Source organism: Mastomys coucha, unplaced genomic scaffold (genome assembly GCF_008632895.1).
Source record: "Mastomys coucha isolate ucsf_1 unplaced genomic scaffold, UCSF_Mcou_1 pScaffold12, whole genome shotgun sequence".
In the NCBI taxonomy this organism is placed as follows: domain Eukaryota; kingdom Metazoa; phylum Chordata; class Mammalia; order Rodentia; family Muridae; genus Mastomys; species Mastomys coucha.
The window spans coordinates 34,582,373-34,595,837 of NW_022196894.1; the positions used below are offsets into that span (position 1 = coordinate 34,582,373).

At 45.5% G+C, this 13,465-nt stretch overlaps 1 protein-coding gene across 1 annotated transcript in view; it reads left to right on the forward strand.

Moving 5' to 3' along the window:
- Positions 1-9,857, forward strand: part of Ildr1 (immunoglobulin like domain containing receptor 1) — a 65,736-nt gene extending 55,879 nt beyond the window's left edge. Inside the window, exons 7-9 of the mRNA XM_031360002.1 lie at positions 3,909-4,040; positions 4,252-5,051; positions 8,980-9,857. Of these exons, the coding sequence (XP_031215862.1) occupies positions 3,909-4,040; positions 4,252-5,051; positions 8,980-9,021 (974 nt within the window). The 3' untranslated portion in view covers positions 9,022-9,857. The remainder of the gene's footprint in view (positions 1-3,908; positions 4,041-4,251; positions 5,052-8,979) is intronic.
- The last annotated feature ends 3,608 nt before the right edge of the window (positions 9,858-13,465 follow it).

The window sequence follows — 13,465 nt, forward strand, 5'->3', positions numbered from 1 at the left end:
TTTGTTCAGTTCCTTCACCTGTTTGGTTGTGCTTTCCTGTAATTCTTTAAGGGATTTTTGTGTTTCCTGTTTAATGACTTCTACTTGTTTACTTGTGTTCTCCTGTAATTCTTTAAGGGATTTTTCTGTTTCCTCTTTAAGGGCTTGAACCTGTTTACCTGTGTTTTCCTGTATTTCTTTATGGGAGTTATTCATGCCCTTCTTAAATTCCTCTATCACAATCATGAGATATGATTTTAGATTCAAATCTTGCTTTTCTGGTGTTTTGGGATATCCAGGACTTGCTGTGGTGGGAGTACTAGGTTTTGATGAAGCCAAGTAGTCTTGGTTTCTGTTGGTAAGATTCTTGCATTTGCCTTTCGCCATCTGTTGATCTCTGGTGCTAAATGATCTTGCTGTCTCTGGCTGGACCTTTTTCCTCCTGTAGGTCTGTAAGCCTGTGTCAGTACTTCTGGGAGATCAGCTCTCCTCTGGTAAGACCCCTGTTCAGAGGGCTGTGGATCAGTCATCCCTCCTGAGTACTGGGGTCAGAATAAACCCTGGAGACATGCTCTCCACTTGTGGGGAAGGGGCAGAGAGGGCTGTGGATCAGTAGTCTATCCTAGGTGTATATGGAGTTAGAAAGGATCCTGCCACTTCTGAGGCCTGTGCCTCCTGGCTGTACTCACCTGAGTCCCTGGGTTGGAGCACTCCCTGGAGGCAAACTCTCCACTTGCGGGGAAGGGGCAGAGAGCACAGTTTGCTCTTTTAATAGAAATGATGAAAAGGAAGGACAGCTGACCGTAAGTTAAGGTCTTGAACTTGATCAGACAAGTTCACTTTTTAACTTTCCTGACAAATTTGGGGAGAAGATGAATTGCAGTGAGGGATAGGAAATGGTTATGATGAGATTTCTGAATAGGAGAAATATTCTGATGTTGGGTTTGTTTGTGTTTTGTTTTGTTTTGTTTTGGCCCAAACAGCCCCAATAATGTTTATAAGCAAAGAACATGAAGGGAACAACTGGAAGCCCCACTTATGAAGTTGGGTGATCATGGATGAATGTCTTTACCCTTGGAGGCAGCCTTGGGTCTCAGCAAGAAAGAGCTAGCCTTAAAAAGGGAAGAGAACAGAGTGCGTAGGCAGCCTGATCTCTGAAGAGAGGGGTCACTACATCTGGAGAGTTAGTGTATGAGGTAGCCCACAGCCTACTATCGTTTCTGCAAATCAAAGTACAGAGCTGGAGACATAGCTAAGTGGTTTTCATGAGAGCCCTGGGTTCAATTACAGTGTCATAAATAAATATGTTAGATGCAGAAGGGAGCCTTTGGAGGGATGTCACAGATCTTGAACATCTCCCACCACAGCCCACGTTCCCAGCCATTGCTCATCTTCCTGAACTGTAACAGGAGGTTAGAGAGAACAAGGAATTTTTGCTAACTTTTAGTAGATCCTGATAATCCACCAAGTATTTGGTAAACAACCCTCATAGGACTTAAAGTTAAAAGTTTTTAGAACTGAGCTTATTTTGTTTTTTTTTCTACAAGAAGTAGAGAGACTTCTCCTGTCTCTGAGTTACTGGCCTCCCCTCCCCCAGAGACTCTCTATATATAGCAGGTGAGAGTGAGGACTCAAGAGATTCCTCCAGTTACACAGACCTTGGTGATCTAGCACCATCACTGCTGGCTTCCTGTGCGGGCTGGTTCCTGTCCTTATTAAAGCAGAAGTAATCCTCTAGAAGTTCAAGGGGATATGAGCCATGGGGAGCCTAGGGGAAGGAAAGGCATGTTCAATGGAATGATCCCCCAAAGCAAGCCCATCCTGAGGATGCTTGTTTGAAGTCCCATTGCTTGGCCAGGGCCAGAATGTCTGCCTCTGCTGGTGGTTTCCTGAGGCTAAAATGGCAAGCGTTCAAAGGGGGTTTGGCATTCCCAAAAGCTGCTGAGGTGTTGGAGATGTGACTGGCCAGTGAGAAAAAGCCAAGGACAGAGAGGCCATGGGGTAAAAGGAGGGTAAAGATCAGGCTGGCTTCTGTGACAGCAGGGAGGTGGAGGGATGGAATGGTAACCAGTCATGGGCAAGAGAAGTTGGAAAGTCTCCGGGGACCTTGGGGGAGAAATATAGGTTTCAGAAGCAGATGAAATGTTGTCATCTCTGTTCCTAGTAGAAGCCTTAAACATTATACTCTGGCTTTTCCCTCAGAGACAAAGACTCTGTATTATGTGTGTTTCTCCTGGAGCTAAGGTGAAAGGAGCAATTTATTATGATAAAAATGAAGATCTCGACTGACTCACTTGTTGGGCATTCCATGGGTTTTGCCTCATTTAATGGCAGCGACTCTGCAAAAGATCTGAATAGCCCAGAGATTCTGAAACCTCCAAGTAGCACGGCTAGAATAGCCTGTATGGGTTGAAGTTCACCTGGCCCTCAGAACCTCTGTTTAAAGAAGTCTAGCCTTGGTGGCCTCATTTCTCAGGATTGTCTTGAATCCTCAAGCAGCCAGCTCCAAGCTGACAGAAAAGGCAGCTGCACTCGCTGTGGGATGTTGGGTTGGAATACAACTTCTGTGATCTCAGCTTCTTCTATTTCCCACATCTCAAGGCCAGGCGTGGTGGTCCCTGCCGGTAATCTTAGTTCTCAGGGGGTGGTGCAGTAAGATCATTAAGTTTGATGCCAGCCTGGACTATGGAGTAAGGTTCTGTTTTAAAACACAGAGAAGAGCTGGGTGAGGTGAAAAGGATTCGCTGTTCTGACAGTGGCTAGTAGAGGGGGACTGATAAGCCCCTGCTCCTGTCTCCTTGGAGACTGGAGTGCCATGGGTTGGTATTAAGATGTGGCAACTCTAGGAGCTCCTTCGAGTGCCTTTGATTTCTTCCTGGCAGGGCTTTGACTCATTCACGAGGCTGGAGCTCCAAACACTTCTGGGGACTCTGTGGCAACCACTTCCTGTTTTGTTAGAAGATGGCCTCTCAGTGGCCTCAGCGGACTCTGTGTAGCTGGGTACAGAATACTGCCCTGTTCTGGGCACAGCCGTGCGGTTTTACAGCAAACCCTGAAGTCGGTGAGACTATCAGGTGGAAGCCTGTCACAGTTTGTGTAGCAGCATGCATCTGCTCCCCACATGGATAGGCAGAGCCTTTGGGAGTCTAATAGTACTCAGTCACAATCAACTCAAAATAGGAACTCAGGAACAAGAACAACATTGTAATTGCATTCGCCGCAGATTGTGTGCTTCAGAAGAGCTGCACCTAGGAGACTGAAATGGCATTGTAGAGACCCCTCGTGCTGCTTTTTTTGCACCATCTCTCTCTGTACCAGGGAGGGAGTATGTCCCTTCTGTTTGCCTGGCCCACCCCTAACTGGGGGAAACCCCAGCAGTTAGTAAACGAGAAGAGTAGAAAGGATCCACCACAACTCACTTCAGCTTTGTGTGTCCCTGGCCCTCGTCCCAGGAGTTTTTTCCCACCCAGGGCTGTCATTCCAGCTAGAAACATGCTTAAGGGACACACCACAGTCTTGTTCTTCCCCTCAGAACAGATGGCCCTAAGTTTGCCCTGCAGGCTCAAGAGCTGCCAGGCTGGTTCATAGCCTCCTCTAAGCCTTTACTATGTGGGGTATTTCTGTCTGACCGGCACTTTGATGGACTGCCTATGCCCTTTGGGTGACCTAGAAAGCAAATAACGTGGGGACATGTTTTGAGGCTAGAAAGCTGGGTTTTTAAAAGTAGTTTCCTGGGGTATGAGAGAGGTGGTCTTTAATATAGGAAATTCGCTCCCAGCCCCTTGCTAAAGACACAGCCCCTAAACTCTTGTTTCTATGCAAGATAGGTATGAACGGGCTCCAAGGCAAGAAGCTGGAAGCACAGACCAAGTAGGAGGTGTGGGACTCCCTCTGTCTAAGGGTCTGCGTTTCTCCTTCTTTCCCTGCAGCCCTGGCCCGCCACCGCTACATGAAGCAGGTTCAGGCCCTAGGTCCTCAGATGATGGAAAAACCCCTGTACTGGGGGGCGGACAGGAGCTCCCAAGTTTCATCTTATGCAATGAACCCGCTACTGCAGCGAGGTAAACTTTGCCAGAAAGTCACACGGGAAGGGGAGGGCAGAGGGTGAGGGCAGAGGTGCGGTCTGCTGAGGAGCATGCACACTAATGGGGTATCTTCCGATGGAGGGTGGGAGTGGAATCCTGCTTCCTAACGTGACATTTTGATGCCCTGGTTCCTAGGTGGGTATTTGGAACCAGCAGTTCAGTGTGCTCCATCCTTGTTTCCATTCAGATCTGTCCTTACGGTCCAGCCTTCCACAGATGCCAATGACCCAGATGGCCTCTCACCCTCCGGTGTCCAATGGTGTCCTGGAGTATTTGGAGAAAGAATTGCGGAACCTCAACCCAGCCCAGCCTCTGCAGGATCTCAGAGCCAAATCTGGCCACCCTTGCAGCATGCTGTCCTCCCTGGGCTCCGCAGAGGTGGTGGAACGCAGAGTCATCCACCTCCCCCCGCTGATCAGAGACCCACTGTCCTCCAGGACCAGCGACTCCTCACACCAGCGGCGGCTCAACCCTGTTGCTTCCAGACACTGGGATCTGAGTGAGGGCCGAAGGCAGCGCCATCACTCTGATTTCCTCCGAGAGCTCCAGGACCAGGGGATGAGACCCTGGGCCCCGGGGAGAGGGGAGCTGGACCCTCATTGGAGTGGGAGACACCACCGTTCTAGGCCCAGCGAGTCCCCCATGCCCTGGTCAGACTGGGACAGCCTGAGCGAATGTCCCTCGTCCAGTGAGGCTCCTTGGCCCCCCAGACGACCAGAGCCCCGGGAAGGTGCCCAGAGACGTGGGAGACGCAGGCATCGCAGCTACTCGCCTCCCCTACCCTCGGGCCCCAGTTCTTGGAGCTCTGAAGAGGAGAAAGAGTCGCTGCCCAGGAACTGGGGTGCCCAGCGTCACCATCGCCACCGCCGCCGCCGCCGCCGCTCACAGTCTCCAAACTGGCCTGAGGAGAAGCCACCCAGCTACCGTTCACTGGATGTGACTCCAGGCAAGAACAACATGAAAAAAGGGAATGTGGAGAGGCGCTTGGTGAGCCTGGGGCATCCTGTGGAGGGTCGGGCATGATCAGAGAGGTTTCTCAGCTTGTGGCCTTGGCCACAGTGGACACAGGCCAGACAGGCTCGGGTACTGCATTTTCTTAGAATGAAAGGACCAAGCCAGTGCAGGGTGCAGAAGAGGCCCAGCACTTGCTAAGGGTCTTCTCTTGCCTCAGTGTGGCTTCAGTCATCTTCTCTGCCCTTAGAGGCAGGTCAGGTGGATTCTACTGGTATGCAGGTAAAGAACTAAGGCTCAGAATGACTAAGTGGGGAGCTGGATCTTGGGTCCCAGCTGCAGTCCCAGACCTTGACTTGGCAATCTTTTTTCTCACAGGCCAGGTTAGAAACAGGCAGGAGGAGCTGTGAATGTTTAAGTGAGCAGCAGCTGGGCTGTGTGAGAGGATGAGGTCTTCTGGACGTGTCGGGAAGGCTCATCAGACTGATGAAAACCGACCCTGGCATTCCACTTATGAGTAAAATTTTATAGAGTGCTGTGAACACTGAAGGTGCCAGTCATTGTTTAGCACTCTAAAGAGGAAACACAGGAGGATGCATGCCTGCAGTACCTTTGCCCCCTCCCCCTTCTGTCCTCCCTTTCTTTTTCTTTGTTTCTCTTTTTTAGAGGTATGATTTTTCAATCCAGGTGTGGTAGTGCAGCCAGTACTCAGGAGGAGGGTGAGGCAGGAGAACTGCCACAAGTTCAAGGCCAGCCTGATCTACTGTATCAGATGCTCTCTCAAAAGCACCATGACTTTAAGAAACCGGTTGATAATTAACTCACCCAAGTGACAGCTTATACTTTATAAAAAATACTCCACTACTGCTCAAACGTAAACAAACTACTTACTCAGAAGCATCTTACAGGCTACCATGGACCAAACCCTTTTCCTCATTTTCTTCTGCTGAGAGACAGTTAGGTCTCAGGAAGCTCTGAGGGGGAGCCCCAGAGGAAGGGCATCATCTAAGAACAGCAGTCTCTTATGGGTTTTGAAGGACACAGTTATCATGTATGTATGTACTTATGTATGTATGTATGTATGTATTATGTATCTCAAACACGTGTGTGCAAAGGAGCAAGCCTCTGGGGGTGGGGTGCAAACTGAGATGGAAGAGTGGAGCAGGAAAGACAGTGAGGTCCAGAAGGAAGGGGTGCTTCTGAAGTCATCAGTGGCAACTGTGTCACTTTCTCCCGAGTGTCCTGTGGACACTGAGATCATCCAGCCGCCGTGAGAACAGCAGGAGGTACGGGGCTACGTACATTTTGCATATGTCCTAGACGCCACACACCAGCCCAGTACTGTCAGGCCCATTTGAGTTAAAGATTTGTGTGCCAATGGCCCCTTGCCCTGGTCTGGCTCCTCACAGGTCCCCTTGACTGCCTCAGCAGAAGCTTAAGGAGTGACTTCATCCACATATAATACAGCTGCTTCTCTATGAGGTGCTCAGTAGAATGAATCCTGTACAAAAAGCCCAGAGCCCATCAAAGCTAGAATGCCTAGAGCCACTGTCACATGGTGACCTTTCTCATGGAGTGACTAAGTTTGCCTCTTTTTTTTTCTTTTTCTTTATTTTCCTCCAGTTAAAGTATGTAGCCCTTCTAAGCCTTAGAATCTAAGGGAAGGGTACAAGACATTGTGCTCAAAATGACAGAGCTAGTCATAATTCATTTAGTCCTCACAAGGCTCAGGAAGCTTAACTATCAAGGGCAAAACACAAAGCAGTAGAAAAGGAAGCCTGTGTTTGAACACAGCCCTCTGGTTCTCAAGCCTTTTCGGTAACCCGCACTGTTTCCTTAGACTGAAGGCATCCACTGAGATCCATAGTCCTTCCTCGTGACTACGGCTTCCTAAGTTTTCCCAAGCATCCGTACTTTTATTTTATTTTTTTAAATCATCAAGATGTGCATAAGAAGTCATTCTACAACCATTTTCATTTATTCTCTTTTTTTTTTTTTTGGTTTTTCGAGACAGAGCTTCTCTGTAGTCCCGGCTGTCCTGGAACTCACTCTGTAGACCAGGCTGGCCTCGAACTCAGAAATCCGCCTGCCTCTGCCTCTGCCTCTGCCTCCCAAGTGCTGGGATTAAAGGCGTGTGCCACCACCACCTGGCCACCATTTTCATTTCTAAAGTTGTCTTTGAGAAGCAAAGATTTTGTCTAAGATAATCTTAAAATCTCCCACTGACTGAGGTCTGAGTCTGGTTTCTAGATATATCACTGAATTGCATTAAACCCTCTTTTTATATTCTGACATTGTCCACAGGCCCAGAACCAAAGCTTGAGTTTTCAGATTAGTTCATTTTAAGGGTGTAGCTTGTTGCCTTTAGAATTTGACTGTTAGGAAGAATCTCTGTGAAGGCCCTGAGCTGAGCGCTTCCCACACAGGTTTCTGAAGACATTGGAGCTTGCCATTTTCAACACTATGCAGAGTTAGGCCACTAGATGGTGACTTTTGACTGCATGTCACTTGCCATTTCTCTGGTCCTTTCATTAAAGGAATGTGTCGCTGTTAAATCAGGCTTTCTCAGCGACAGGTTTATCATAGCTTTTAAATAAAACAATCCATTAAAATACTTCATCAAACAGGAAACAAAATAAATATTTTTAGGCTCACACGGAGCCTTCTCAAAGGTAATACTTAACCAATAGACACAAGCAAGTGCTTCTGCACACACAACCACCTGGTCATCTAAAATAGGTAAGATGCGCTCTCTGTTCAGCGCCCAGAGAAATACAGACCTCATGCTGTCTGTGGGAGTGCCTGCTCGGCTGGCTTAGGGTGAGCTCTCACTTGTTAGAGGCCTTTCACTCTGTCAAAATGAAGCAGGAACTTCAAGCTTTCCAGTCCAGTGGCTTCAGGCTGAATGATCCTTGTGTTTCTAACCTCCTTCAGACCATCTCTCTTTCCAATCTTGCCCTAATAGAATGAGTTCCAAGACACTCTGGCATCTTCAAACCTTGGCCCGTATACATCTATTCTGGGGAGGAGAAAGCCATCGTGTTTGTTTCTGGGCTAACCTGTAGTGAATACCAAGTATTATATTTTTGCCTTAAATTTTTTATTAATAAAAAAATCTCGTATTGGGATCTGCACTCTTCTACTGTGAGTATCCCCTGTTTGTGCCAGTTTTCCCTGAACAGGGTCCCTTTGTCTCTTTTCATTGTTGTCTTCTGTTGCAGAGAGCATTTACTCCAGAGTATTCTGATTAGAAACCTTGGTCCTTAACCCTTACTTTCCTGATAATAAGAAACTAATTTTTTTTGAAGCAGTATGATGCACATTCCTATGCAATATCTTTAGGCCTGTTCATTACAGGAAAAGTGCCTTCCCTTCTCAAGTGAGATGGGGATGTTCTCATTCCTGATCTCCAACTATAGACTTTCAGATATGTAATCAAATGACCTCCCTCCCTGACGTGCATGGAGAGGTTTGAGAAACATCAAATGAAAAAACAACAATAACAAAACTCAAAACAGACCCACAAATAACAAGAGATCCTTTGAAGAAAAGCCTTTGAGTTTGTTCAGGAAAAGTGTGAAAAATAACTCTAGAGGAATACTTAAGTATGAAGCTAATGAAAGGGGCGGAGAGGAATGATTCAGAGTGTAATGGGAACAGAGCTGTCTTCATAGTAAGTAGAGATGGACTGGGAAGGGGAAAGAAAGCAGGCCCTTTCTTCAGCTACTGAAGACTTGGCATTATTACAAAAACAACAGTGATAAGCGGAGCAAATAAGATTAGAAACGTTCAGAAATCGACAGTGTTGGAGGAAGGCCATTGAAAGGAAAAAGAATGGTCCCATGAAAGGTCAAGAAAGAAATACAGCAGCCACCACATAATGGGTTAGACCAGCTCACCTCGGGAATTGCATACGTGGGCTATAGATTGAGCTGAATGTAGTTTTTGTGTTCTTGTTCCTCAGGAGAGAGAGAGCTCCCATAGTGGACGGAGTGTGGTCATTTAGTCTCCAGGCACCATACTGCTTCTTGGATCCCACGTGTCCTCAGCATTATCAAGATTTCCAGCTGCCTTGGGAGGAACACTACACATCTATGTCTCACAGTTTGGGTATAGATTCTAAGAATCAAATAGAAGAATTTTCAAAACAGGTGTTTGTGGGATTAATAGCAAGTTTCTCCCTTGTTCATGCCCTCTGTCTATTACATGATCTCTGACTTGTAAGGGATCCTAGCTAGGATAGGATCCCTCAGGAGCACAGTAGCCCAAAGTGTTCAAGGAGGTCATGGTGCTTGGGACCAAGGCATTCTTGTAATGACAACTCAGGAATCTTTAAGAAGAAATCAAACAGGTTCCAGGGACAGGAAACCTATGGAATAATATGGGAAAATTCCCACAGGAACTCCCTGTCCTATCATAAATTTCCTGAGGGTTTTTCCACGTTAAGCATCCCCACCTGTGGTCCTGAGCATTCCTGAGTTTCCAATCCAAGTAAGCAAGCAAGTACAAAAATTCTACAACTCTGTGCCTTTCACAAGCTGTGCAATGCAACTCTGGAAAATCACAGGGAAGCAGTTGTTCACTAATCATATTCTCATTTCTTTTTTCTTTCTTCTTGCCCCTTTCCCCACATTTAATTTATTTTCTTATATATAATAAAATAATAACGCTAAAATCCCCTTAAGTACTTTCAAGCGCCATACAGTATAAACACGAAAATTAATATAATGGGCTGACGATTCCATTCCAAATAAATATCTGCTTTTCTACCCTGAGTTTCTACTTCTATTCATTGATTTAAGCTTATCTTCCAGTAAAGCTCAGAAAAGAGTCAAGCCATGTTGGGTAGTTCAAAAAACTACCCTTGTCCAGGACTGCAGAGCATTTCGGGGTTTTGATGTCCCAAACGTTAGCATCTAGGTGGGTTTGCCACCTGTAGAGTTCCAGGAGGAAAGAGCTGAACCTTTCCGGTGTGTAATATGGATATCACTGCTTCCCATTTTCATATAGCTGCTTCACAGATCTATTTATGATTGATGTGTAGGCTTTCTCTGAGTAGACTGGAAGGAGATGGTTCCAACAATATTGATATTGTACAGGATCAGCAATGCCTCTGTCTGTATGGTCATGACTTCAATTTAGAGTTAATTGTTTCAACCCATCCATTTTGCTCCATTATTAAAAGTGAAAAAAAAAATGGCTAAATTCTTGTGTTTGGTAGAGGTTATTTTCAGGATTTTTAAAATCTGAACTTAAATTAGGAAACAGAAAAAAATAGCTAATGTAAAAATGAGTAGTTTGTGCTACTCTGGTATGGAAAATACCATACCATACAACATAGACCCAATTTTCAGCTTATCTCTTAGCAAAGTCTTTGTGTGTGTGTGTGTGTGTGTGTGTGTGTGTGTGTGTGTGTGCATGTGTATAATTCTTCTTTTATACAATACATCTCAATCATAATTTTCCCTTCTTCCACTCCTCCTCCCACATTTCCCTCTTCCTGGGATCCACTCCCCTTCCATTTCCCATCAGAAAAAAGCAGGTCTTCAAGAGACAGCAACCACTCAGGACAAAACAAAATACATCAAGGCAAGGCAAAAAAAAAAAAAAAAATCCCTCACACTGAAGCTGGACAAGGCAACCTAACAGAAAGAAAAGAATCCCAAGAGGAGATAAGAGTCAGAGGTACACCTGCTCCCACAGTTAGGAGTCCCACGAAAACACCAAGCTAATAACCTCAACATATACTCAAAGGACCTGGTGCAGACCCATACAGGCCTCATGCTTGACACTTCAGTCTCTGTGAGATCATATGAATCCTGATTCGTTGTTTCAGTGGGCCACGTCCTCCTGGTGCCCTCCATACCCTCTGACTTCTAAAATGCTTCAGCCCCCTCTTCTACAGAATTACCCGAGCTCTGAGGGGAGGAACACAGTGGAGGCCTCCCATTTGTGCTTTTTCCATATAATGTCTAGATGTGGGTCTCTGGATTTGCTCCCATGTTATGCCAGAGGAAGTCTCTCGGATGACAACTGAACAATGCACTGATCTATGAGTACAGCAGAATATCATTAGGAATCATTTCATTGATTTTTGTTTTTTTGACCAGTCAGGTATGGTTCTACCCTAGGCCTCTAGGCAAACCAGTCCAGTTTCTAACCATCCAAGCAGTGTTAAGCCTGGGATCCCTCAAGTTAAACCAGGCATTGGTTGGCCACCTTACGTTCTATTGCTACCACTGTCCCAGTATATCTTTCAGTCAAGACAGAATGTTGGTCAATGGTTCTGTGGCTGGATTGCCACCCAGGTTTCTCTTTCCATAGCCTGCAGAGTACCTCCTCAAACCAAAGAGATTGGAAGGCAAGGGTGAAGGCTCCATGCAGGCATCAGATCAACTTCTCCATGAGCTCAACCTCAGTGAGCTGTGTGGAGGTTGCCCTTGGCGTTGTCCACCCCCGCCCCCTCCCCATATTAGTTAGGGTTTTAGTGCTGTGAACAGATATCATGATGAAGGCAACCTTATAAAAACAACATTTAGTTGGGACTTGCTTACAGGTTCAGAGATTCAGTCCAGTATCATCCAGGGAGCATGACAGAGTTCAGGCAGGCATGGTGCAGGAGGAGCTGAGAGTTCTATATCTTCATCCAAAGGCTGCTAATGGAAGACTGGCTTTCAAGCAGCTAGGGTATGGGTCTTAAAGCCCACACCCATAGTGACACACTTACTCCAACAAGGCCAAACCTCCTAATATTGCCACTCCCTGGGCCAAGCATATACAAACCACACACACACACACACACACACACACACACACACACACACACACGTCCTATTAGTTTTTGGAGAACAACTCTCTTTCCTAGCATAAGCCTGGGTTAAATAGGGTCTCACCATGGGACCCCTATGGCCAACAACTCAATTGAATTTAACCAGTCCCACCACCAGAAGCCTTGGTTACCTATAAGAGATGGCCAGTTGAGACTTTGTATCCCCATTACTAGGAGTTCTCTAGGATCATCCTCATAAATTCCAGGAAGTTCCCACCATACAAGGTTTCCACACTATTCCCACCCAACCCCAATTTTAGCCAGCTCTCCCTGAATTCTCTCCATCCATTCTTCACCTGATCCCTCCTGCTCCTGTTCCCATCAAGTCCCAGTATATCCATAAAATCTATTCTATTTCCCTTCCCCAGGGAGATATATGCGTCTCCTCCCCACACACCACGACCCTGTTCTTTAGTACCCTCTCTGCGTCTACAGATTAAAGCTTGGTTATCATTTACTTAATGGCTAATAGGTACTTACAAGTAAATACCCTCTTTGTCTTTCTGGGTTACCTCACTTGGGATTTTTTTTTCCTACCCATTTGCCTGCAAATTTCCACCATTATCCAGTAGACTTCCTCCTAGAGATACAGAGATGGTTCAATATATGAAAATCGGTAAATATAATCCACCTTATAAACACAGTGAAAGAAGAAACCTACAGGATCATCCTATTAGATGCAGGAAAAGCCTGTGACAATATCCACCCCCTCTTGATAAACATCCTGGGGAAAGTGAGGATGCAAGGGATGTACCTAAACATAATAAAGACAGTTTACAGTGAGCCTTTAGCCAACATCAAATTAAACAAAGAGGAACTCAAAGCAATTCCACTAAAATCAGGAACAAAACATGGTTGTCCACTCTTTACATATCTATTCAACATTGTAATTGAAATCTTAGCTAGAGCAATATGACAACTGAAGGAGATCAAGGGGATACAAATAGGAAAGGAAGAAGTCAAAGTATTTCTTTTTGAAGATGATATGATAGTATATGTAAGCAACCCCACAGCTGATAAACACCTTCAGCGATGTGGCTGGATACAAAATTAACTCCAAAAAAATTACCACTCCCCATATATAGAAATAATAAAGAGTCTGAGAAAGAAATCAGGGAAGTAATACCTTTCACAAAAACCTCAAATAATATAATATATCTTACTGTAACTCTTACCAAGCAAGTGAAAGACCCATAAGACAAGAAATTAAAGTCTTTGAAGAGAAAAATTAAAGAAAATATCAGGGGCTGGAGAGATGGCTCAGTGGTTAAGAGCACTGATTGCTCTTCTGATGGTCCTGAGTTCAAATCCCAGAAACCACATGGTGGCTCACAACCATCCGTAATGAGATCTGATGCCCTCTTCCGGGGCTGTCTGAAGACAGCTACAGTGTACTTAGATATAATAATAAAATAAGTCTAAAAAAAAAAAAAAGAAAGAAAATATCAGAAGATAGAAAGATCTCCCATGCTCATGGATGGGTAGGATTTACAGTAATCCTATCAAAAACAATCTACAAATTCAATGCAATCCCTATCAAAATTACAACACAATTCTTTACAGACCTCAAAAGGACAAGCCTTAACTTCATATGGAAAAACAAAAGGCCCAGGATAGCTAA